The 24,742-nt window shown below is 36.5% G+C and overlaps 1 protein-coding gene across 10 annotated transcripts in view; it reads left to right on the forward strand.

Moving 5' to 3' along the window:
• The window catches only part of Ufd4 (ubiquitin fusion-degradation 4-like), a 219,528-nt gene that overhangs the window by 124,342 nt on the left and 70,444 nt on the right, over positions 1-24,742 (forward strand). For 9 of the 10 annotated variants that reach the window (XM_083125212.1, XM_083125216.1, XM_083125220.1 and 6 more), the window contains 9 exons: positions 1,805-1,972; positions 7,016-7,138; positions 7,969-8,205; positions 10,459-10,590; positions 11,677-11,951; positions 14,646-14,898; positions 15,866-16,100; positions 21,818-21,994; positions 24,311-24,460. In XM_083125212.1, the coding sequence (XP_082981338.1) occupies positions 1,805-1,972; positions 7,016-7,138; positions 7,969-8,205; positions 10,459-10,590; positions 11,677-11,951; positions 14,646-14,898; positions 15,866-16,100; positions 21,818-21,994; positions 24,311-24,460 (1,750 nt within the window). The remainder of the gene's footprint in view (positions 1-1,804; positions 1,973-7,015; positions 7,139-7,968; positions 8,206-10,458; positions 10,591-11,676; positions 11,952-14,645; positions 14,899-15,865; positions 16,101-21,817; positions 21,995-24,310; positions 24,461-24,742) is intronic. The other variant, XM_083125218.1, reaches the window with a different exon arrangement.

Raw genomic sequence — 24,742 nt, forward strand, 5'->3', positions numbered from 1 at the left:
ATATCCATTGCTTCAGCTGTTCAAATATATGAAAGCTATTTTAGTATTTACACAAGGAACTGTCTTCCACATTATGCTAAAATGCATAGCTTTCCGCTATTTTATATCTAAACAGCTCATGGACTGGTTTTATGCAAACTATACATTGTGAAACATTGCATAATGAACATGCTGTTTAAAAAATAAATAATGAATAATATATTTTTTTAGTTTTGTTTAGAGTAGGGATGGCCAAACCCAAACAAGATTTTATCAGAATATCAAATAATTTTCTATTCGGATTTGAAATATCCAGATATCAGATATTCTGATATCTGAATTATCAAGATATTCATTTAGATTTTAGAGATATTTGACTTAGATATTCGACTTTTCCAAAATATTCAGATTTTTGGATTATCCAAAATACCTGGATATCCGAAATATCCAAATGTGTGATTAACGGGACAGTTTTATCATTTATTCATTTTACATTTTCTGAATATTCTTTTCTCATGGTCGTATATCTTCCATACAGATTCTCAACAATTCCATTACTCAATCTGTGTGTTTATTTGTTTACGGATACTCAGCACATTCTTTATTTTATTTATTATTATTTTTTATTTTTGCCTAAAACAGATTTCTGCATTACTAAGTTCAGTGTTTATCGTGCTTATGTGCTTATATTTCAATGTTGGTCATTTGTGCAAGGACCTTGATTTGGTAATTATTTCCTTAATTGAAGAAACCATTCTCACCAGAAGAATAACTTACTAGCCTTGATAAAGTAAATAGTGATCTGCACACATGGATATCCTCACTATCTGGATATCCAGATATCTATTATTTCGATTTTGTAGCCATTCCTAGTTTAGAGCTTCCGCTCCGCATAGCTGAACTTACTTATTTTTTCTCTACACTCGATAAGTCCTGCATGCCTGACATGAGCTACAAAAATTTCTGTGTTGTCCCAGCATCATGAGGCAATTGGGGAGCTGCTTGGAAGCATTAGTGGTGGACTGTGGTCTTGACACTTGGAAAATGGTAGCTGTGGGATTCAATGCACTGAGTGTGCATTACCCAGTAAAAAGCAATTTAGTAGTGGTTGCTCCATGAAGTTTAACATAGTAGCTTGATTTGAGGAGATATGACGCCCCTTTCATTGGACATTTATTTGCAGAATTTTGAAATAAGAATGCATGAAATTTGTCTACAAATCAATCAACAATATAAGTTATTTTTCTATTTCTAAAACTAGGAATAAAACAACAAAAAAGGTACGTAATGCAAGTAAAACATATCAAAGGCCTTCACAATTAGTCAGTTCCATTTTTGAAAGGTAAAGTTCCTTGTCCATATAGCACTATGCCATGAAGGCACATTTAGGGGATGTGGGGGTAGGGCCCCACACATTCTCAATCTGTGCCATTTTAGAGGTGATGTGATCAGCACCATGCTCCAGTCACCTTTACCCCCCCCCCTCCACAGGTACCCATTGGTTCGAGGCAGGGTGTACCCCAGAGCTGGTTTATGCGGACAAGGCCAAGAAAATTCTGACCTTCAATCACCTGCCCTGGAAATCGAATCTTGGTCTCCCACAGTCCGGTCAAATGCCCTACTGAATAGACCACCACGGCTCTCAATTTTTGAAAAGATAGGAAAAGTAGATAATGTTTAAAACTGGTAGATATTAAGGTGTAATGTTAGGTTAGGATATAGTGTTATTCTGTACTTTTTGGCTCCCCTAAGTTTAATAACAGTAATGCAACAAACATCTGGAGGGAAAAATGAATGTAAACTCCATTGTTCATTTAATTTTCAGCAAGCTACAATTCTACGAGAGGACTTACCAGGGTTTATCTTTGAATCGAACAGAGGCACGAAGCACTCTTTCACTGCGGAAACTACTCTGGGTCCAGAGTTTTCAGGAGGATGGACCGGAAAGCGTGGGAAGAGACTCCGGTCAAAGATAGAAGCCATGAAGCAGAAAGTAAGTTGTTCGCTGTTTTTACTATTGTTCTCATTATTTTGTACAGAAGCTATTCACCGAGCAGTGATGTAAGAACATGCTACACAAGGACGTTCAAGCATCAGGATATGCACCTTCGAGACCTTGGAAAGACCTATTGTAGGCTAACACAATGCTGATGACAAAACTTTAGAAATTCACTGTGAAGCGGCCTGTTTTAAAAGTGCGAAAGTAAAAACAACTGCTAAAAATAAAATTCAAAGGCATGACACAAAATAAGGAATACATATATTACAAACTTAAAATAGCGGTAATGATAGTAGGCCTATGTTTTTCATGAATATTCTATTTAAATTCCTGTGCTATTCACTGTGCCACTGACGTGATATGAAATTAATGTACAGGAAAACCTCATTAATACGAAGTTCAAGGGACCAAAAAATGTCAACTTCGAATTAAACTACTTCGAGTTATCCAAACTTTTCAAGATGGCACCTGTTTTTCAGGTGTAAATAAAGTAGAGTATAAATTGCCCCCACAACGAATGTTTTATACTTGGTGGTATCTCAGAAAATAAGCTTTATATGTACTATATAATAATATTGTATGTTTTCAAGAAAGTGTAAAAAATGTTACACAAAATGAGAACAAGGAGCTTACGGGGACACAAAGATTCCAAGTGGATGGTTAACACCATTTATCCTGTCTGGTTATACAACCAGTTATGCACGGGATGCATGTTGTGGCAAAAAGTCTTTTAAAAAACTGTGTTTTCTTTTAATTGTGCAAAGTCGTCGTTCTTCCACGAAATTCTTACAATTTTAGTTCATAAGAAACCCGTTTGCATGGAGACCTACGGAATGGAAAACAATCTCGTTTATTGCAAGAAGTGAAACTCTGAAGAATCTTGATAGTAGTCACACTGGCGCGAGCAAGAGACTGGAGATAATCGGACAGAATGAATATTGGATTTTATGTGCATTCACTAGAACATTGTCTGTTACAGGATTAACTGGTAAGAGAAGATTCTCTCGGGAGAGAACACAACCTTTCCCTGGCACCACCACCACCAAAAAAGAAAAAAAATATCAGGCTGTAAATTTTGTTCTGGTTCGGCTGTCTAAAACACATCGTAAAAAAAGTCACGTTTTCTTTGCTTCAGTTAACTTCATATTCGCCCCCTCCCCCTTTGCAGGGATCAGACCAAACTCTTCCTCGACTTGCATTGTAATCCACTCTGAAAAAGTAAACACACAACTTGCGATCTGTTTGAACCTAGGACACATTAAACAGTGCCACACTCGATAATCACTCTGGTTTGGATTTTTTTTTTGTTTTTTTTTTAACAGCAGCACGCTAATGGTTCTGAAGAAAAGCCGCGATTATACAAACTTTATGTGCATCATGATGTTGTTTTAACTCTTCTTTTTCTTTCTGGAGATTGAATTTCGATATCGTCAAATCAAAACAGCTTTGCGAGATACAAAACAATGAGGCTTATTCCTTCTCATTGCCGTTATCAGCAAGTGACAGCTTTCCAGACGCTAGACTAAACACTGGTGCCAGCTGCAGCGTAAATACAATGAGACCGGCTGGAAGTTAGAGCAGCAGGTTGCAGAAGGAAAGTCATTCGCATTTTAAAGATGAACTTTTATGAGCAGTATAAAAATGAAAAGTGATCCTTGCATTACCTTTCACCATGCAACAGACAATAATACAGGCAATATTTCCTATCCAGACAGCTGCATTCAAACAAGAAAGAGGGACCTGAATTCTGCAATTATCACATGACCATGCACACCAGTGGCAGATAATGTGCTGTTGTAGGAGAAGGGAGGGGGTCACTTTTCTTTTTCTTATCCTGCGGTTTTTGTTCGTTCTGAAGAAGGTATTCAGAACTGTTTGCTTTTTTTTAGATGCCATAAGAAAGGAGCCCGTGTGCGCACACGAGCAAGAAAATCGTGGCCGAAACAATTATCAACGTACCCCTTCCACCTGTTTGCTGATAGAAAAAGGGGAGAAGTCACAGCCAACAGAACACTGTTTTGGCAAATTTTATGACTGGCACAGTTGGGAAACGTTGGAAGCGGGAAACTGGAGTTGCAACATACGTAAGATCGACGTCAACTTTTGCGGGAAACCTAGATGACAATGCATTAAGTGGGTTGACGATCTTTAGTTGGCCTATGTGGATTTGATTATCTGTAACAGTTTCCCTTTTTTTGTGAAGTTCTACAGGGCACAAAGAACATGCTTTTAATGAAAATGGCTACCGGAAGTTGTTGGCTACCAGGCCAAAAGTTGCTCGCTCACGGGAAATTGCTGAATCTCGAGCTCAGAGCTAGACAGATGGGTGAGACTTCCAGGCGCCACGCATCTTGTATTTTGGAACATTCCTGCAATCTTATCTCGCATGTCTCATCTACCACTGGTGAATATTTCCAAGGTGGTGCATTCAGCGGGGAAAGAGCTTGACCTGCCATGCACATTGACAAAGAATGTCAATGTCCAGCGGGCATTTCAGGCTGCTTCCCTCGAGTTGTCAGCAGCTCTTAGGACAAGGAAATATGTCAAGCAAGTTAAAATAACGTCCAAGCTCTCTCCACATTCGATCTTCTCTTGTCGACTTGCACAGGTGTCTACTTCAAATTAAGCGAAACCGGTTTTGCCGAAGGGTCTTGTAAACAACTTCGTATTAAAAATTATCCGTATTTTGATTTATTCGTACTGAAATACATTATAAATCCTATCTTATCGGCTGGAGAATGGGAAGAACTTCGGATTAAAGGGTACTTCGTATTAACAAGGTTTTCCTGTACTTATTAACACTACCACTCACTATCAGGTGTAATAGAAAATTTTAAAATCGTTGGCCTAATTGCACTTACCACCTGTAAGTTTACAACTTAATATTCTATTCATAATTGGGAAAAGAGACGCGATAGTATATACATATGGAGAAACTAGTACTCACTTTATCCACGAAACTGTTTTTTCTTCTTTGTTCTATTAACGTTGGAACGAGGATGGTGGCAGTGCCCACTGAAATTAATAGAACAAAGAAGGAAAAAAAACAGTTTCGCGGAGAAAGTGAGTACTAGTTTCTCCATATTAATATTCTAATTCAGTTCCCACGTTTTCTGTGAAGCTATTTTAAATAATTATTAATTTCGGCAGCCACTGCCACCATCCTCGTTGGAATTCGTTGGAATGACACAACAAATTCCAACGAGGATGGTGGTAGTGGCTACCGAAATTAATGGAACATTACTAAAATAGATTCGTGAAAAACATGAGTACCTGAATTATATATTACTGCTTCTCTCATTACCATAATATGAATTAATATTCTATTTAAACTACTTAATCCAAGAAGATATTGGACAACACAAGACAATCAATATATTTAAGGAAATTTATTTTATGAAACCCCACTATTATTTTATGAATACCCTGTACTGTCCTCCAAGCCTGGTCAACCTGCTTTATTTGTGAAAGAAGCAAGTGGCTCCCACACTGCTCTTCTGTTTACTGGCCTTGAGGTGAAGTGTGCAGGCAAGAAGAACACACCTTATTGAGAGCTTGCAGGCCTCTGAAGTACAAGCAACTTGCTTAAGTCTGCTTTAGTCCCAGTTCAGATTAGCCCATCTGTTCATAAAATGGGCTGTAGGGAAATATAAAATCAGGGTTCCATTGTACATTCTTCATGATTTTTTATGAATTTTTATCTTATATAGTATAATGTTTTACTTTACATTTCTTTTCATTCTCTTATGAGGTTTCCCAGATATGCTTTTAAATGTTTATAAATACATTGTTACCTAAACATGAAATTATAATATGTATAATAATTTTTCTTGTATGTAAGCATTGCATTGTAGAATTATTTATCTTGTACTCTACATTTATTACAAGCATAGAAAAGTTCAGAATGTACATTTAATTAATACAAAATGAGAAAATCTCTACCAGATGTGGAAACCACAGGAGTATATAATATAAGTTGTTCATGTTCAAAGGATTTTGTAGGACAAACAGCAAGGAAAATGGCAATTAAGATGGCATGAACAGGATTTGGCCATTATAAATCTAAACCCAAGAACAGGTTTGTCAGCTCACATCATCAAAGGGAAGCATATGATTAAAAAAGAGAAGGGTTTTTTAAAAAGAGTGACTGGAAACATAGATTTGAATGTCTGGGAAGCTTCGTTCATTGCAGAAGAACACTGGAATAAATTAAATAATGAAAATGGTAACATAGACCCACTATGGAGTTTTCTTTTTCACAAGTGGAGTAAGCCACCATCTTTAACATTTAATGTAACGGAAAACATCAAGAAACTCAGTAAAAGCAATGATGATTTTGAATTGCCTGATGATATTTGGAATTCATATATTTTTAAATAAAAGAGAATGTGGTAATTTTTTTTATCTGAAATAAGAAATAACACAGACTGCTTGTTTCACACTTAAGTTGCTATATTACAACAATGTAACATCCATTGTATCCTGATCCTTTTTTGTTAAAAAAATTAACCATTGTTATAACTGCATCCTTAATCAAACTAAAAATAAATGTCTGATGAAGAGAGTGTGTGTTCTCCTGAAACGTCACAACGAAAAACTGTGTTTTTATGCTTGTAATAACTGTAGACTACAAGAGAAATTATAATATGTATATTTCTAAATTTTGAATGACTACTACCAATACCTTTTGTCAAAAGTCTGTGCATTGACACTAGGTTATTTTATTATTTATGACGAGAGCCTCTCGATGGCAGCGTCATTGCCTTGTAATCAAAGGGCCATGAGATGCATACACAGTAGAGACACATAGTGGTTTGGATTTCACATTAAACTGTAGGTCAGTTCCGATTGGTCTATTTGCATAAAAGGTACTTAAAACAAAACTAAAAACTATGTATGATTCTGATGACACAGCATGTTAGAGGATTTTTGAAAGATTACATCTGAAATATTTATATCATTAGGAAATTGTCTTCCATTATGCATCTTGTGATATCTTTTGCCATTTTTTTCTCACTTTTATTTCTCTCTTCACAGGTGAAGGTTCAAGCACAAGAAATATATGAAAAGTACTTCAAGGTTGCACAAGCCCAGCCTAGAGGAGTAGTAGCCAAACTAGGGAATATTGTGGCACAAATTGAAAGGGCTTGTCAGAAGCAAGTGAGTTGTTTTGTGTTAAAACGTTCACAATATGCTTTTCCATACATTACAGATTTTGATAATGTGTAACTTGAACCAAATGCTGATATAATATTTACTAATCATATTTCTGGCCACCAAAGGTTCCAGGTTTGAGTTCTGGCATGGACATTCCGTCGAATTGACATTCATCCTCATTACCAAGATTAGTCCTAAGAAGTGTCATAAAATAACAGGGCTTCCACTAATTTGGAAAACTCATGCAATTTCAAAAAGATTCTCAAAAACTTCCAAAAGCCAGGGTACTTCTCATGTGTTTATAAATGCCAATTTACAACAACAGGTGTTTTGCAAGTTTTTCGAAATACTTTTAAAAATGTCCCATATACAGTCAGAGCCAGTGGTTTAAAAATGTATTTCAAAATGTTAGGAAATTTGATTTGGTAAAATAAGTGGCAATCCTGGATGAGAAAATTACATAACAAAATGCAATACCTTTTTCCTGTATTTATAATTTGACTTTATTTTATTTGTTGTTTTCTACACATATATTTATTAGAAGAAATCATGAAACGGTAACAAATTCACAGGAAATCTTGACTGGCCTCTAAAATAAACTTTAGATTTTGTGCTGTGGATTTTTAAAACATTTTTTTTTACAATTTCATATTCAAAATATAATAGAATACCAACTTTCCTCAGAAATGTTTTAAAGTGACATTCTCTAATCTCGCTTTTTGAAAATAATGTATTCGATAATACTAATAAGGATAATAATAATTGCCATATTACTTCTGTACCTACCTTGTGTTTAATGTTTTGTTATTCCTGCATGTTGTCTTGTTTTACAGCAAATGAATAACCATGATGTTAACACCTGGAGGGATATTTTGAAATCAGCCCTTCAAGAACTTATACAACTGCTGCAGGAGGAAGGTGTGGTGTCGGCATACGAGTTGCACAGCAGTGGCTTGGTTCAGGCATTGCTTATGATGCTATCAAGTGCTGGGTGGAATGATTGCGTGAGAAACAAGAAAGCCACAAAGTTGCAAAAACAAAGAGTGAAGCTGTTTAAAAACTGTTTTAAGGTAAGTGTGTTTCACTGTTTTCTTCATGAAAAATACTTGAAAATAAAAACAAAATAGTGTCAATAAGAAAGTTACCACTATTGATAATCGATATGTTACTGATCCAATATAAAATTGCAATGTTCTATGAAGAACATGAATGATTCGTTCAAGTCTTTAATCCATCAGTGTTACTAGGTAACAGCATTTGCCTCAGGAAAAAGAACTGTGTAATTAGACATTTACTTAATTTACTCTGATAAGCTTACTTTTCGTTTTTCCGTGCAAATTTTCTTCAGGATCGATTTCGCCACCCGTCTAGTTGATGCGGTCCTTTCACTTTCTGCTGTTCTGGTGTGGGTGTAATGCTTCCTCCTTTTGTCACACATCGGGGAATTGGTGCTGTAGGCGTCGGTTCTCGATCTCTTCATCTGCTTCCATGGAACGTTGTTTGTTCGTATGTGCAGGCGGGCTTTTTTTTGCGAATGCTTAAAGACTGGGCTTAGTTTCTTGTCTCGCGCCGCCACGAGCACAAGTGGTAGAAGAAGGAACCACGTCGCCCGCAGCAAGACAGTACATGCGTGATGAAGCCACCGCTGGTGTCAAAATCGATCGCGAAGAAAATTTGCACAGGGAAAAATGAAAAGTAAGCTTATCAGAGAAAAATTACCTATCTCCGCGTAACCAACAAACAGATATCTTTAGATACAATGAGACATTTACTTTTCAAAATGACATATTTGTGCACTAAATTATAGGTTATTTATAGAGGTATCAGATTAGTAAAATTATCAATAATTTTAAAAAATAAAAGTAATAATGCTTATCCACAAAAAATTTTAACCAGTTTCACGGTTAAGTAAGTATTTCATTCTGTGTACACTGTAGTCACGACTACAGTGAAACCTCGATTTTACGTTTTTCAGGGTACCAAGCTGAAAAAAACTTAAAATGCAGGAAAATGTAAAATTGAGGAAAATGTCTGAACATTTTGCTATGTTGGGATCATGAATATTGAATTTTTAATGCAGAAAAATGTAAAACTGCAGAATGTAAAATTGTGGTTCCAATGTATTCAGTTTGGCTAAAATAATTCAGATGATCCTATTGTAAAGGGTTTTCCAATAAGAATGATATGATTTTGAAATTACAACTATGCTTCAAATGTTATAACTGACATTTATGTTTAGTATACTGTGACAATTCATCATGGCTAAATACACGCTTCAAGAATGTTTAGTTATTATCCAAAAATTTTATGTGTGAATACTCAACGTGCACTTCGCGAAAACTATGATCCACATAATCTTCTCAGATGAAGCTCATTTCTGGTAAAGTGGATCCACAAGAGATTCACAAGAAGCCCTTGCATCCACAAAAGGTCACTGTATGGTGTGGTTTATGGCATGGTGGCATCATCGGACCATTGTTTTTCCAAAACTAGGTAGGAGATGCAGTTCCAGTGACTGGTGAGCAGGACTGATTGATGTTAACAGATGTTTTGTGGCCAAATTTAGATGAAATTGATTTGGAGGACATGTGGTTCCAACAAGATGGTGCCACATGTCACACTGCTAATGCGACTATCAACATATTGCAAGAACAGTTTGGTGAAAGGCTAATTTCAAGAAATGCAACTGTTAGTTGGCCTCCAAGAAGTTGTGATTTAACTCCTTTAGATTGCTTTTTTTGGGGTTATTTGAAATCTATAGTCTATGCAAACAGACCATGAACCCTTGATGCATTAAGATTGAACATTGAACGCTGCATTCGTGACATAAGGCTCGAGTTATTGCACAAAATTGAGTTCATTGAATTCACTTGTGTGCACGAAGTCGAAGATGGACACTTAAATGATGTGTTATTCAAAACATAATGTAATAAACTATGCTTCAAAATAGTATAAAAAGTTTGGTTGTATCTGAAATAGTTTTTATTTTTATTTCATTGTAAAATCATATCGTTCTTATTGGAAAACCCTATATATATTTTTAGAATTTATCTGCCAAGAGAAATGTAAGCAATGTAAATCCTGCAATACAGTTAATTTCTGTAGAGCCAATTTCCCTTTGTGCTGCCATAGTTTTGCATTAAAGTAGTCTCTTTAATGCAAAATTTGATTTGCTTTATAAAGCTAAGCTGTTGAAAATCAGTATCTGTTATGCCAGTCAGCAATATATGTGTGCATGTTTGACATTGCCAGCATATGATGTTACAATTCTTCCTTCTGTGTCAGAGAAATGTTCTTACTGAATTTTAATTTTGAAATTTCAGGATAAAGAAATGGAGAATGGCAACATGAACACAGCTGTGATTCTTGTCCACAAATTAGTTGCTGTTCTTGAATCCATTGAAAAGTTACCTGTCTACTTGTATGACACCCCAGGCTCAGGATATGGTTTACAGGTAAAAGTTCATGCTTCACTCTTCTTGGAATAACTAGTTACTTTGCTAATAGCATTGTTCTTCAGGGTGTCTACTGACTGGGGAATCCTTGAATTACACATGAATTTTTGGCACTGGGAATGATGTGTGAATTTCTTTACAGATGTGAAAAATACAGTAATTTTTTACCCTCTACCTTCATTAAATGTGTATACTATTACTGTCAGATGTAGTCTGAGGGGTGTCACTTTATTTTAGATGACAAAACAACAAGTAAACAGTCTTAGACAGCATTTAGTCTTCCCTTAAGGAGTGATATCTCAATGGTATTGTCAAATGCTAGAAAGCACTTTTAAGCTTTTGAGCTGGTCATCAGTATTAATACTTACGTTGATCGATTTTTAAATTTTATTTTATTTTGTTACAGAACCCAGGAGAGGTGAAGGTTTTTCAAGGGGAAAGAGTTGCCAATCATTATTGATTTATTCTTACGTTAATCTGATATTAAACGACTGTTTAATGTTTTAACAGAATACCTTTGTTCTCCCTGCGTATAGGCAGCACCAAGATCTAATAATTAGGGTTTCTGTGTTCACCTTTTGAGGGAAGAGATGCATATAGATTTAAAGAAAGAACTGATTCTTTTTGTAACATTTATCACATTACATTTGATGTGTGTAGCATATTTAGAACATTATCAATTTAAGGTTTCAGTACATGGTTCAACTATTGTGTAGGTAAAGTTTTGCATTTTCTGGAAATACGAAACAGTACCTGACAGTAAGTAATTTGTCTCATGGAATTGCAAGACTTACCAACAGTTTTCAAAGAACATTACAAATCCCTCCCCAGACTACTACTTCCCATAAAAATTCTACCAGAGAGTTGGTAGAAAAGCACTTGACCAGCAACATTGAGAAGTAGTGTGTCATGGGGAGAGGGGGAAGGTTGCTGATTAGGGATATGGAAGCCCGAAATCATGGTCTTCACCAGCCTATTAAGAAGTAAGAAATTAAAATGATGATTGGATATTCTACAGCTCGGTGTGATTGTCTTGATACAGTCTTTCCAGTGCAGGCCAATAATGTTGTATTATTATTTTCTCAGATTCTCACAAGACGACTCAGGTTTAGATTGGAAAAGGCCCCTGGTGAAAGCTCATTGATAGACAGGACAGGAAGAAGCTTGAAAATGGAACCCCTTAGCACTGTTGTACAACTTGAAAGGTACCTGTTGAAAATGGTGGCCAAGCAATGGTACGATTATGAAAGATCAACGTTTGCATTTGTCAAGAAGTTGAAGGAGGGCCAGAAAATAACATTCAGACATCAACATGATTTTGATGAAAATGGCATCATATACTGGATTGGTACAAATGGAAAGTAAGTATTTTTCTTTATCCAAGTGCATATGTGGTTAGAAATTTTGCTAATGTAAGTTATAAGTTTACTACCATAATATGATGTTTCATATTTGAATATTATCGTAAAACTGTATGCCAAGTAAATAAATATAAAGTTGCCATAAAACGATATGACTTAAAATTTAGTAATCGCCATTTTCAAAGAAGGTATGAGGACTCAAAAGATGGATCCACATAGTGCAGAATAACGGAAAAATATATTTCATACATGTAAAAGTTCCCCGTAACCTTTGCACCATGCCATGAGGCATATATAGGGGGATGTCGGGGTAAGGCTTAACATCGACTTAACCTGGCTGGTAATTCGAGAACACTTGTTCGAAGATTGAATGTATAATGCAGGAAAATGTAAAATCCTGGAACATAAAATCAAGGTTCCACTGTATTTGGTTTGAGATTATATTAAACTTATTCGGTAGCCTATGGATTATTGAACATTGTACGAGTGAGAGAGAGTACCTTTCTTCTAGTGAAGAAATGAATAAAAGTCTACAGCATCCTTCATGAACATGTGAAAGTTGGGGCATGAAAAGTTCTCTTTTTCCATGATTTTCTTCCAGGCACTTGGAGGGAAAGTTTGTGGAGTAGGATGTTACATCATAGCATATTAGGGATGAGCCAATAACAGTGGTACTGGTTGGTACCAGTTGTATCGGTATTTGAAAGTATCCATTGGAATTTATAGTCTAAATATATTGGAAATTATACAAAATGCATAATGTGTGCAACAACATTGTGAAGAGAAATGGATTTTGTGATTAAATGGTTCATTTGAAAATGTGAATATTTTAAAGCGAAACTCAGGTTGAATGCTGTGGTATAGTTTCAGTGGAAACCTTATGCATTAAAATTAATGACTGCTGTGAACTACATAGAATTCTTACAAGTTTCAAATATCGGTAATCGGTATTGGTGGTATTAATTGGTAAGAATTGGTAATCAGTTCAAAGTGTTATCTGCTCAGGCCTCGTAAATATACATATATGTAAGTTACATTGTTTAATGTATATGAGAGTATATTTTGTAGTGAACATGCATTCATTTAAAAAAATTAGGGTTGATCCGATACCACTTTGAACCAGTGGCGGCAACTATGATGTGTAGTGCCAACGTGATCAAGCAATCGAAAAAGAAAACCTTCGCAATGCCCCGCCCCCTCCTTGAGGTTGCGCCACTGGCCAAGATGTTTATCCTCGTTTGATAACGTGGAAAACAATGTGTGTTTAGGTAATAACGCACTAATCTGGTTCATCTTCACTCACTAACCTACAGGACACTTCCCTAAAAACACAACAATTACAAGAGGAAGGGAAAAACAAATCCTCTCACCTTCTCCTCCCCATGCACACGTATTCCAACTGGATGTCGAAATATCTTTGTTGTAAAAAGAAATTGTCGAAATGCCAAAGGAAACTTGCATCATCATAGGATTTTTTACTTTTATATTTTTTAAAAAGTCTGGATGGCCCTCTAGGCGCATCTATCTATTATCAAAAAGGTGGCAACTGTGTCAACACTGCGAAAGTTCCCTCACCATGCCAGGCGAAAACGGGCACGGTCGGTCTTATGAGCTAACCCTGCCCCTTGTCACTTTCTTCTCGGCTCATGGTGGAAATGTTCCTCGCTGAGACTTCTTCAACCCTCTGCACGTGTGTCAACTTGGTTAGGCCAGCTCTTGGATGGCATTCACTGTTGCCTCGCGAAATTACAAACAAAACAGCTGGCAATGCAGTGAGGAGGTTGGGGCAGGTGGTCGTCACGTCAGCTTGACCGATTGCAAGATTCGAATCGCCTTGTCTGTAAACTATCAAAATGTCCATTTAACAATACTTGGGCAAGGTATGAGTTTCTTCTGAGGGTAGTGCCATGGCACGGTGGCTCTACCCCTTGAGCCGCTGCTGCTTTGAACCCATACCGATGCCGATAATCACAGATTCCCACCGATACTGATAGGGATGGTTGAAAAATTGTAATAATTAAAAGTTGTTCAAAATTGAGATTAATATTAGTGTGTAAGTGTTCAACTCTAATTACATGCATATTTTGCTTTAAAATATTTGAGAATATACATAAGAATATTAAATTACATATTGTAACAAAATAATTTTTTTTAACACAAAACTTGTGCAAAAAAGAGAAACTTTAAATTTTGCACAATTTCCAGGATAATTTGGCCCCGCAAAAGTGTCACACCGCATTTTTGAGGAGTCTGTGAAGGAGCAAAATACTCAAAATGTTCGGCAGGTATCAGTAAATAAATGTGAACCAATACCATTGGTCTTGGCCATAAAAAGTATATTAGGTTTCTTATTAGCCACTGTTCTTCAATTATGAAAAATTTAAAATGTTGAAAAGGTGTGCAGCGGGTGTACAGACGGAAACAATAAACACTGAGTTCTTCATTAATGTAGCGGAATCAAGCACTTACCCAATATTTACCAGATTAGATGGTGGCAATGGCTGCCAAAATTAATAGTAAAAACATTGATAATAGTTTTGTCTTTCTGTTTCTACTTTACCAAGTGATGCTAATGTAAAATTATCAGCCTGTAGCTGTATATTATCATGACTGTTAAGCGGTTGTTAAACTTACTAACATAGTTATACAATAGTGGCATATGGAAAATTCATTCATTCTTTTTTCATTTCTTAGGACTTCTCCTGAATGGGTCAACCCTGGACAGTATGGGTTAGTTGTAGTGACTTCTTCTGAAGGCAGGAATCTCCCATATGGACGACTGGAAGACATCTTAAGCCGTGATGCATCTGCTTTGAATTGCCACACAAATGATGACAAGCGTGCATGGTTCGCAATAGATCTGGGTTTATGGATTTTGCCAAATTGCTACACGCTGAGGCATGCTAGAGGATATGGGAGATCAGCTCTGAGAAATTGGTTGTTCCAGGTAAACTTCAGGGATTCATCTTTTACAGTTTAGTTTTTCTGAGCCTCTGTAGCCTAGCTGTGCATTTAGTGATAAACTTGTGATCTTCCCACTTGAGTCATATCTCTCTGTGTGTCCCTTTATCAATCCTCATCATTGCAATTAGCCAAAAGTGACAGAAAAGCGATATAAAATTTATTGAAATATTTTTAACCATTGTAAATACTTTATTTAATTTTTTTTAAATAATTAATAGAAAATATTTTAACCATGTTTTAACCCTTTCACAACATATTATTTTCTCCTGTCCCTGAAGAAGAATCAAAGTCGGTTTGAAAATTCAGAAGATAAAATAGGGGACATATTGTGATTTACCTCATCTTTAATATGTCAACAACTTGTAGCATGAAATAGCATGTTTTAATTTTAACATACAGTTTAGTTACCCATACACTGTCACAGACTATCTAATTTTGTACTATTAAAATTACTTGTACTGGAGGATAAGAGGAAATTCCCCTTCTGAATTCTCCATCCCTCTTCTGGTTGCAATTTTTTAGCCAATGGAGAGAGGGGGAGATAGTAATAGTAAGGACATTAACTGTATTTTGTTCTGATAATTATTACTTTTACCTTAAGTGTGTTAGTACAGTAACAGGAGAACACATTTAAATCTTCATAAAAACGTTAATTTTGTATTCAATAACAATGAAGAGCAGGTAATACATTTTAAGTTTCCTGCAGTAGAAAATTGAGCCAACCTTTTGGAGAATGTTCATCCATAACATTATGTTTCAAGTGCAAGCCTGGACTTAAGATTTGATTCCCAGTGGAGGGTACTATTGAGTGGTTTGTCTCTAATTCAGATTAGTAGATTTACATAAAACAGGCTTTAACTTAGACCTGAGAACTGTATTATCAAGTTTTTCACTGTACGTTGAAATTTATATCAGGCATCCTAATCAGATGTTCAATTTTCCTTTTTAAGGTTTCCAAAGATGGCATTAATTGGACTACCTTGTACACACACATTGACGACTGTTCACTGAATGAGCCTGGTAGCACATCTTCCTGGCCGATAGAACCACCAGCAGAGGAGACTCAGGGCTGGCGGCACATCAGATTGCAGCAGACTGGGAAGAATGCATCTGGACAGACCCATTACTTAAGCTTATCAGGATTTGAAATATATGGCACAGTGACAGGAGTGTGTGAAGATCTTGGTATGTATCTCAATATCTCAATTATGTTTTGCATATAACCACCACACAACTACTAATGTTATTCACTGACCTGAAGATACACATTTCACATTTTCCTCCAGGAAGCTTCTTCTTTATTGTAGATATTCTGTGTAAAATGTATCTTTTATTTTTTATAGATTGGTATTTTTTATTTTTCCTCAAATCATACAACATTCCTGAATACTTTTAGATATCGAGGGGTTTATTCTGTTTACATATTTACAGGAAACAGTTAATTTTGGCCTCTTCCCATCTTTACAGTTTCCTGTATGAGACAGTACTGACTGGACACTACTGGACTCCGTAACCGTCAACTACACAAGTAAAAAAATAATAACCTCCCAGTGTCAAAAGAAGGGGTCTAAGAGGTGTGGGTGTGCACACTTTCCCATATGAATTGGTGAAACAATGTGAAATGCAAGTGTGTAGATTTGATAAATCAATTCTGTTGGCTCATTGTTGCGGGTAATAGTATTTTCTGTATCATAAAAAGTATCCCAGCCTCTTCCCTGATAAAAGATACTCCTTCACACCTAACAGCACTCTACTGATACTGTGTCAAGGCTTTCTTTCCACTCGTCCTTTTGTAGCTCCCTGATTAACAAGGGAAATTCCGCAGGTTGGTTTTCCAGCAACACTCCTGTCTCCTTCAATGGCCAAGATTTTTTTATTAAAAAAAGTACATAAAACATATAGAATACACAACACAAAAAATACATTGATTTTATGTTTTCCCACATTATACATTCATACTTGATGGTCCTAACATAGCAAAATGTTACAAATTTCCCCCAATTTTATATTTTCTCGCATATTAAGTTTGTTCAACTTGGTCCCCTGAAAAACATAAAATCGAGGTTCCACTGTCTTACCAAATAACTAGGGATGGGACGATATGAAATTTTGGCCGATACCGATAAAGTACCGGTATAAAATGTACCGATACCGATAACCAATATTCTACCGATCCGATATAAAATTAGAAATGGTTCTCAAAGAACCTGGAAGGTTCATTGACCTCCTTAATAAATGTGTGTTTCAATGTGACTGCAGTGAAAAAGAAATTACATATTAAGACATTTACTTTTTTAGAAAGTAGGGCATGGAGATTATCCATATAAATTACAATAAAATGGCAGAATTTTGGACTAAATTATCATATTTATTGATATATCGGATCGGTAAAATAATCTGTAATATCGGCCGACACCGATAGAGTACCGATTAATCGGTCCCACCCCTACAAATAACCAAAACTTAAGAGCCAAAAACCACGTGTTTTAATTAAAAGTAATTATTAAACACGTATAATACAATACATAACAAGGATCAAGTAATGATCTCATTTTGTTTCAGGCTATTAAGAAAACACAAGAATATATTTACAAACCATTTATATGCCATTTAATGTATAGTCATGGACACTTATAGCTTGTATTCTATGGACTTTCAATGAGATTGTTGTGATCCAAAAGTGTTCATGACTACATACTGTACACTACTTTCAACATAGTTACTACCATTGTTGAAGCACTTATTGCAGCGGGCCACCAGTTTTGTTCAGCTCCTGGAGAGACTCCCATATAACTAGGGTAAAATTCATTTGGGGCTAAGTCTGTGCTGTAGGGGGGAGGTGAGGTGATCGAATTGCTTCCATGCACATGATCTTGTATTGTGGCAGCAGTGTAACACCAGCAAAAGAGAATTAAACACTCCTCTATTCTTAAGAAAGTTGGGGCGGGGGATCCAAGACAAAGAAGAAAATGAACTTATGATCAAGCTTGGAAATTAACTGTTTTAGTACAGTCCTCCCAATCTTGTCTAGGCATTAAGTGACACGTGTCCACCACTCAAGACACTGATGTCGCTGGTTCTTGTAAGGAAGCACCCCAAGTAGTTGCTTGGCCCTTTGTGTCCTTTGATGCTGCACAAATTTTTCCAACTCTTTTCTGCACTGTTTTATGGCACTGAAGCACAAACTTGTTTCAACCAGGGTTGGCATTTTGCCCAGGTTGTTTTTTCAGATAAAACCTGGGCAAAACTGGGTTTTATTGGTTTTTTTTCAGGTTATGTTTATAAATATATATTTTTCAAAAATGAAATACATTTTCTCTCATAGTAATATATTGGAACATTCAATTTGTATTGTTTTAGTTCACTGAATCAAAAACTATTTAATGTTAACATAGTTAAGAATTGACAATCAAGGTCTCACACCTTGAAATGATTAAACAAAAACATACATAACCCATCCCGCAACAGACCATTGAGGGCCCAGGCCTACCTACCGACAACTGGTCGCACTCCCACCTGATCCTACTCTGAGGTGGGAGAGTATGCAACCAGTTACGGGGTGTCATGTGGTCAGCACGACGAACCCCCGGTCATCGCTGTAGGTTTTCATGACCGGGTTATGCTACTCATTCGTAACTCCCCAATTTAATCATGATGGTGAGTGTTCACTAGTCTCGTACACAGGCCAAAATCTCAGGAGAAAAGCTGTTACGTTTCCCCAAGGAGACTCAAACCTTCACACGTCCTGGAGCCCAAAGCATAACCGCATAGCCACAGTGCAGGACAAATTATTAAATTATCTAAAATACTATGTTCTGAAAAATTTGCCCAACTGTTTGATTCTACTTTTCCTGGATGGCGTAACAGTTAATAAATCTGATCAGTTCCCATGATTGTGCATTGCAATACTATACTAATACTTGATAGCTGTGGTGTTTAGTCAACCTCCGTGGCAGAGTGGTTAGCACAGCACAGGTTAGCACAGCACACTGCAAAGCCCTGGTTAGAATCCTGGTTCAGACGTGGATGTTTGTTTGTCCCATTGAAAAAGCGGAGAAAATTGATGTGTGTGAAAATTGAGAAAATAGAGAGGAAAAGGGGGATACTACTGCTTAGGAGTATTACTAGAGGCATGCAAATTTCGTTTTTGACGAAAACACAAAATATGAAATAACATGCTGTAATATTCATTTTTCATATTTCTGAAAGGTGTGAGGTGCATTTTCCTACCCTGTTTTGTCACGAAATAATGTGAAATGAACTGAAAAATACGAAATGTACTCTTAAACATGAAATTTACCATTTATATACTGACGGTGACACTTTCTGAAGTCTGAAATATCCTGCAAGTTATGTAATTCACGGAAAATTGGTTAATTTGCTGTAAATATTTGAGAATTAAAAATGGACCCCTTTACACAGAAATAAACTTAATACTCTTGTAACTACATAAATTTGCTATTAGAAGGCATAAGTTTATTTTGTGTAGTAAGTGCAGTTTTTAAATCAAATTTTGGATTATATTCACAATTTTAAAATCAAAATTAATTTTATATAGCACTTTTGATGTGATTATTCACCGCTGTAACACCAAAATTTTGTTTTATTTATCACTTTTGAACCCTAAATCGACTTTGTTTTTGTACAGAAATTTTGCTTTTTTATTTACAAAAAATATGTGCCTCTAGGTATTTTTCTAGTCTTTTCCCTGCATAAGCAGCTCTGGAACTCACCCAGCCTCAAATCAATGGATCCTGGGGGGGGGGGGGGGTGAGGTAAAGGCAGTTAGAGTTTGGTTGTGATCACATCACCTCCAAAATGACAGAGATCAAGAATATGTCGGGCCCTACCCCCATATCCCCCGAATGTGCTTTCATGGCATGGTGCTATATGCAAGGGGAAATTTATCTTTACAACATACGGTAGCTGCACACACACACACACACACACTTCTAAATCTGCTTGAATACAGTTTGTTCACAGTTGTGCTTTCTCATAATTTTTTTTGAATGTTTGAAGTTTAAATATCTCCTCCGTGTACTAACCATGCCAAAATTATAAGGCTGACATATTTAATTGTCTTGACTGATTTCATCCAAATGGAATACAATATCCATCCCCCAAAATATCTGGTTGTTATGAAACTAACAGTTCCCATGAACAAAACATTAGTGACCCCAATTTGGATCTCAACATACATATAAAAAAATATATTTGTCATGCCATAGCGTAAGAAATGCCCTAAAATATTTATATCTCATTTCTAAATGTCCAAAAATGTAGTTTAGGCAGATATTTGAAAGTGTCATCCGAATTTGGAGCTACCTCAGAATATGAAAAATTGATTTTTCATTCACCATCTTGAAATGAAAATAAAATCATTCCCTGGGTGTATCTATTTGCGACATGAATTTCAGCTTAAGAACTTAAATTTGCTACAGATATCGTGGTCTCAAAATTGGTGACTTTTCCCCCACACACTATATTACAGAGTTTTTATTAAAAACTTCAAGCTCAAGTAATTTCCCCCTCTAATCATGGACATCTTCATACTTTTTCCATGGAGGGATATGCAAGATATTTTACCATGGGGCATATTACATTGATAATAGTGTTGCCCCCTCAAAACACCACTTGAATTTGAAATGTAAATTATGTAATGTAAATAAATTACTATGACTGAAATCAACACCATTGTGAGTTGTACCACATTAATTATTTTGAGTATTATTAGCTTGGCCAAGCCTTTATTTTACAAGTTTTCTCAATCTGTTGACAATTCTAGAACCTCTAAATTATTTAAAGCAATAATTTACAACATTTTCTGAAAACCCCACATTTTGAGTAGGTTTTTTCAATGTGGATTTTTCTGAAAAAACCCACGTGGGGAAAACTGGGCTAGGCCCACCTGGGCCAACCCTGGTTGCAACCCCATCTTAACAAGGAAAAGAGTTTCTTTATCGATGTTGACAAGAATAGTGTGGTCCATATTCTTGTTTTATGATGCACACATTGATTCACTGAGTGTGCTACTTGTCTTTTTCACAGCAGAGATTCAAGTTTTATTGCTCTTACTAGCTTAAATTTGAAACTTTCATGGCACATTACATATCATCGTCATGGAAAAAGTACAGGGTAATTATAAACGATCTATCGGGTTTTAAAGTGAAATATTTCCAAAACTATTAATATAATATGTGTGTGCTAATCTTGAAAGGAAAGAACACATGTGAGAGTTTAATTTCTCATATTTGTAACCTTGGCACCTGCTGACAGATTGCAACACAATTAGTTTCCAAAATGGCGTCTATGCAGCAGAAAGCATTCTGTGTTTTGGAATATGAGAAGTGTTTTTCCATTTTACTGTACAGCGTGCATTCCGGAGACAGTTTGCAACTGCACCACCAGGTCACCAAAGCATTCTGCTATGTCATCAACTGTTTAAGGAAACTGGTTGCCTGTGTAAAGGTAAAAGCCGTTGGATTTGGCAGTGTGCTGAAGATGACTTAGCACATTTCCCATGGCCTCCTAGATCTCCCAACCTAACGGTTTGTGATTTTTTTTTTTTGCTTCGGGGCCATTTGAAGGACACACTGTATGTGCCACCACTACTAACAACTTTGGTTGAGCTTCAGGATCGCATTACAGCTGCATTTACCGCCATTAGTAGTGATATGCTAGAGAGTTAGTGGGGTGAACTAGACTATCACATAGATGTGTTGTGTGACAAAAGGAAGCCACATTGAACATTTGTGAAAGTATGTCTGAAACTTGGACAGTTTCTGTTTATTTTCATGTATCATTCTTTATTGTATGTGTTCTATATTGTTAATGCAGCCCTTTCAAACCTGATGATTCATTTATAATTACCTTGTATAATGTGAATCTCTGTTTTCTTGTAGGTAAAGCAGCTAAAGAAGCTGAAGCTAATTTAAGAAAGCAACGCAGATTATTGAGAACTCAGGTACTGAAGCACTTTGTGGTGGGTGCTAGAGTTGTCAGAGGATTAGACTGGAAGTGGAGAGATCAGGATGGGAACCCACCAGGCGAAGGAACAGTCACAGGCGAGCTTCACAATGGTACGTGGTAATTTTTGTTAAAAATAATTCTCCTAATACTGTATGATGGCAGTGCATACAAGTGCTTGTTGTACATTACGTAACATTATAATAATAGAAATACATTACAATGTAATGATACAAATAATAGGTTTGTATAAACATTATTAATGTAATTTAACTGTAGATATGAAGGATTGTTTGATAATACAAAATCCCAATGTCCTTTTTAGGATCTTGCACCTAATGGCTTCCCCCAATGATGAAATTTGCAGGAATATCATTTGGAAAGTAACATGAAATGCCTGATTTTTCTTGAAGTGAAAATGCATTACAGATGCATGCTTCAGCATTCTAAAATTCACCGCTGTCCACCAGATTAAATCATGAGGTATAGGCTTAAACTTAATTTGCTTCTTAATGTCCATTCTATGTGGAATGCCCTGCTGAATTTGTTGCACTGAGGGTGAATAAGCTGGATGCAGACATGTACAGTACTCTCATCATCTTAAATGATACTACCTTCACTTGCATGCAAGATGAAGTAAAGTATGTAGATTCACCAAAGCATGCTCCACATGTTCTGCTACAGTGGACAGGAAAACCTCTGTCACTATCACTGACTATTTCCTAATAAACATGAAAATACAACTCCATTATTACCTCTGCTTCATTTGTATCCTCCATGTACCATATTTTGTGTGACTGTAAGGTACCCAATGAAGTTCTGTCACATTTTTACCCCTGCAAAGAGAATGGCGAGAAGTAAGACGTATCTGGAAAATCAGAAATGGTCCCCATCAGCAGCAATAGCCTGTCTCCCAATGTTCTGGCAGACCACGGATCCCACTGTGGTGGTAGAACTCAGTGGAAGGTGAACCAAAGAAGTCATCCAATATGTGGTTCACCTCGTCGAGTGTTTGAAACCATCGTTCCCTCAGTTGACTATTTAATGAATGGAACAAATGGTAATCTGACAGTGCAGTGTTCGTGGATTATGTATTAGTTTCTCCCAATCAAGTTGGATAATGGTGCCACAAGTGACCTTAGCAACATAAGACCTTGCGCTTTCTTAAAGCACAATTAACCCCCTCCCCCCTCCCTTTCATGGGATTTACAAGCTCGAGCTCCACAGTTTTCAATTTTTCATGCGCACATTCCAATTGCTGTGAATACACAGTTGCATTGATCATCGGATGCACTGGTTGCAGCAGTTTGTGATGCACAATACTCCAAGCAGCCCACCAAATACAGAGCATAACTTTACAGTGGTGGTTTTGGTTGTTTGGGAGCAGGTTCATGTTGCGCTAACCAATGATGACAGCACCATGGAGTATCAAAAAGAAGTCACTTCTCATCACATAGCACTCTGTTCAGAAACGTATCCTTCTCCTGACAAGATGGCAAAGAAACACAGGCATCTTCTCGTGTTGCCTTCTGAGCCTCCATCAACTCATGTGGGACCCATCGTCATATTTTATATCGATTTCCAAGCTGTTGGAGATGTTGGCAAATGGGTTCTCCACTGCAATTGAATGCTTCTCTCAATGTCGTACATGTTTGACCAATATATGGCTTGTTGATGTCCCATAAGTGGTGGGTGCATCCTGTGTGTGCATCCTGGAAGGATTCGTCGCCATTCTTCAATTTGTTAACCACCATTATACTGTTCGCTCATTTACCATATCCCTACCGAAATCCTGGCATATTTTTGTTCCATTTTCACTAGTGTTTGTTATCAGTTTAAACTCGTAAAGCATACAGACCTGTATAATACTGTTTTGGGGTTCTCACGTTCGACCGGCTCTCACTGACGTCCCTGTTGAACTGCAGCGACCACAACCAGCAGGCTACAGGAGGAAACACTCACTAACACATTGCCTTCCTCTTATCTGTCTCACCTCTGAACAAAAGGTGTAGGGAGTACGTGCATTGCTAATCTTGTGAAAATCTGACAGAACTTTATTGGATAACAGTTAAGTTAAGATATATGGTGGAACCTCACTTTTATGTTTTTTGAGGAACCAAGGTGAAAAAACATAAATGCGGAAAATTGTAAAATCTGGGAAAAATTTTGTAACGTATCGCTCCACTGGGACCATGAAGAATGAATGTATAATGTGGAAAAAGTAAAAAGGGGGAACATAAAATTGTTTTTCAACTGTACTTATTTATCCATAATCCTGATAATAATGATTTTCCAGTTATTTGGATTATCCAGATATCCATGATTAAATTTTTAACGCATTTGAACAATCCACATTATCTATTGCTTTCAAAATATTTTGTATTTTGTTTAAGTAGACAATAATGAAGAACTTCCTTTCTCTTGTGAAGGTTGGATAGATGTGACGTGGGATCATGGTGGCTCTAACTCTTATCGAATGGGGGCCGAGGGAAAATATGATCTGAAATTAGCACCAGGATATGATGTTGAAGCACATACTCAAAGCTCGGCGTCTGTTGGGAAATCAACAACAGTCATTAGTAAGTTTGAATATTTTGTAATTTATATATAGTATGCACTTCCATAAGTTCACAATATCTGTTACAAGAAATAATCAAAAAGTGGTTTTCCAATAGCTGAGATTAAACAGCAATATATCTCCACTATTTTAGCATGCAGCCAACAAAGGTTTTCTCAGACTGAGCTCTTTTGGACTCATAAACTTTCATTACGTGTGAATTTCTTACTCAGATGTTGAAAAAAATTGGACACCTAATTCACATCCTATGAAATTTAGACGTGCATATACGTATATTCTGATG

Source organism: Lepisma saccharinum, chromosome 7 (genome assembly GCF_977018435.1).
Source record: "Lepisma saccharinum chromosome 7, izLepSacc3.1, whole genome shotgun sequence".
NCBI lineage: Eukaryota > Metazoa > Arthropoda > Insecta > Zygentoma > Lepismatidae > Lepisma > Lepisma saccharinum.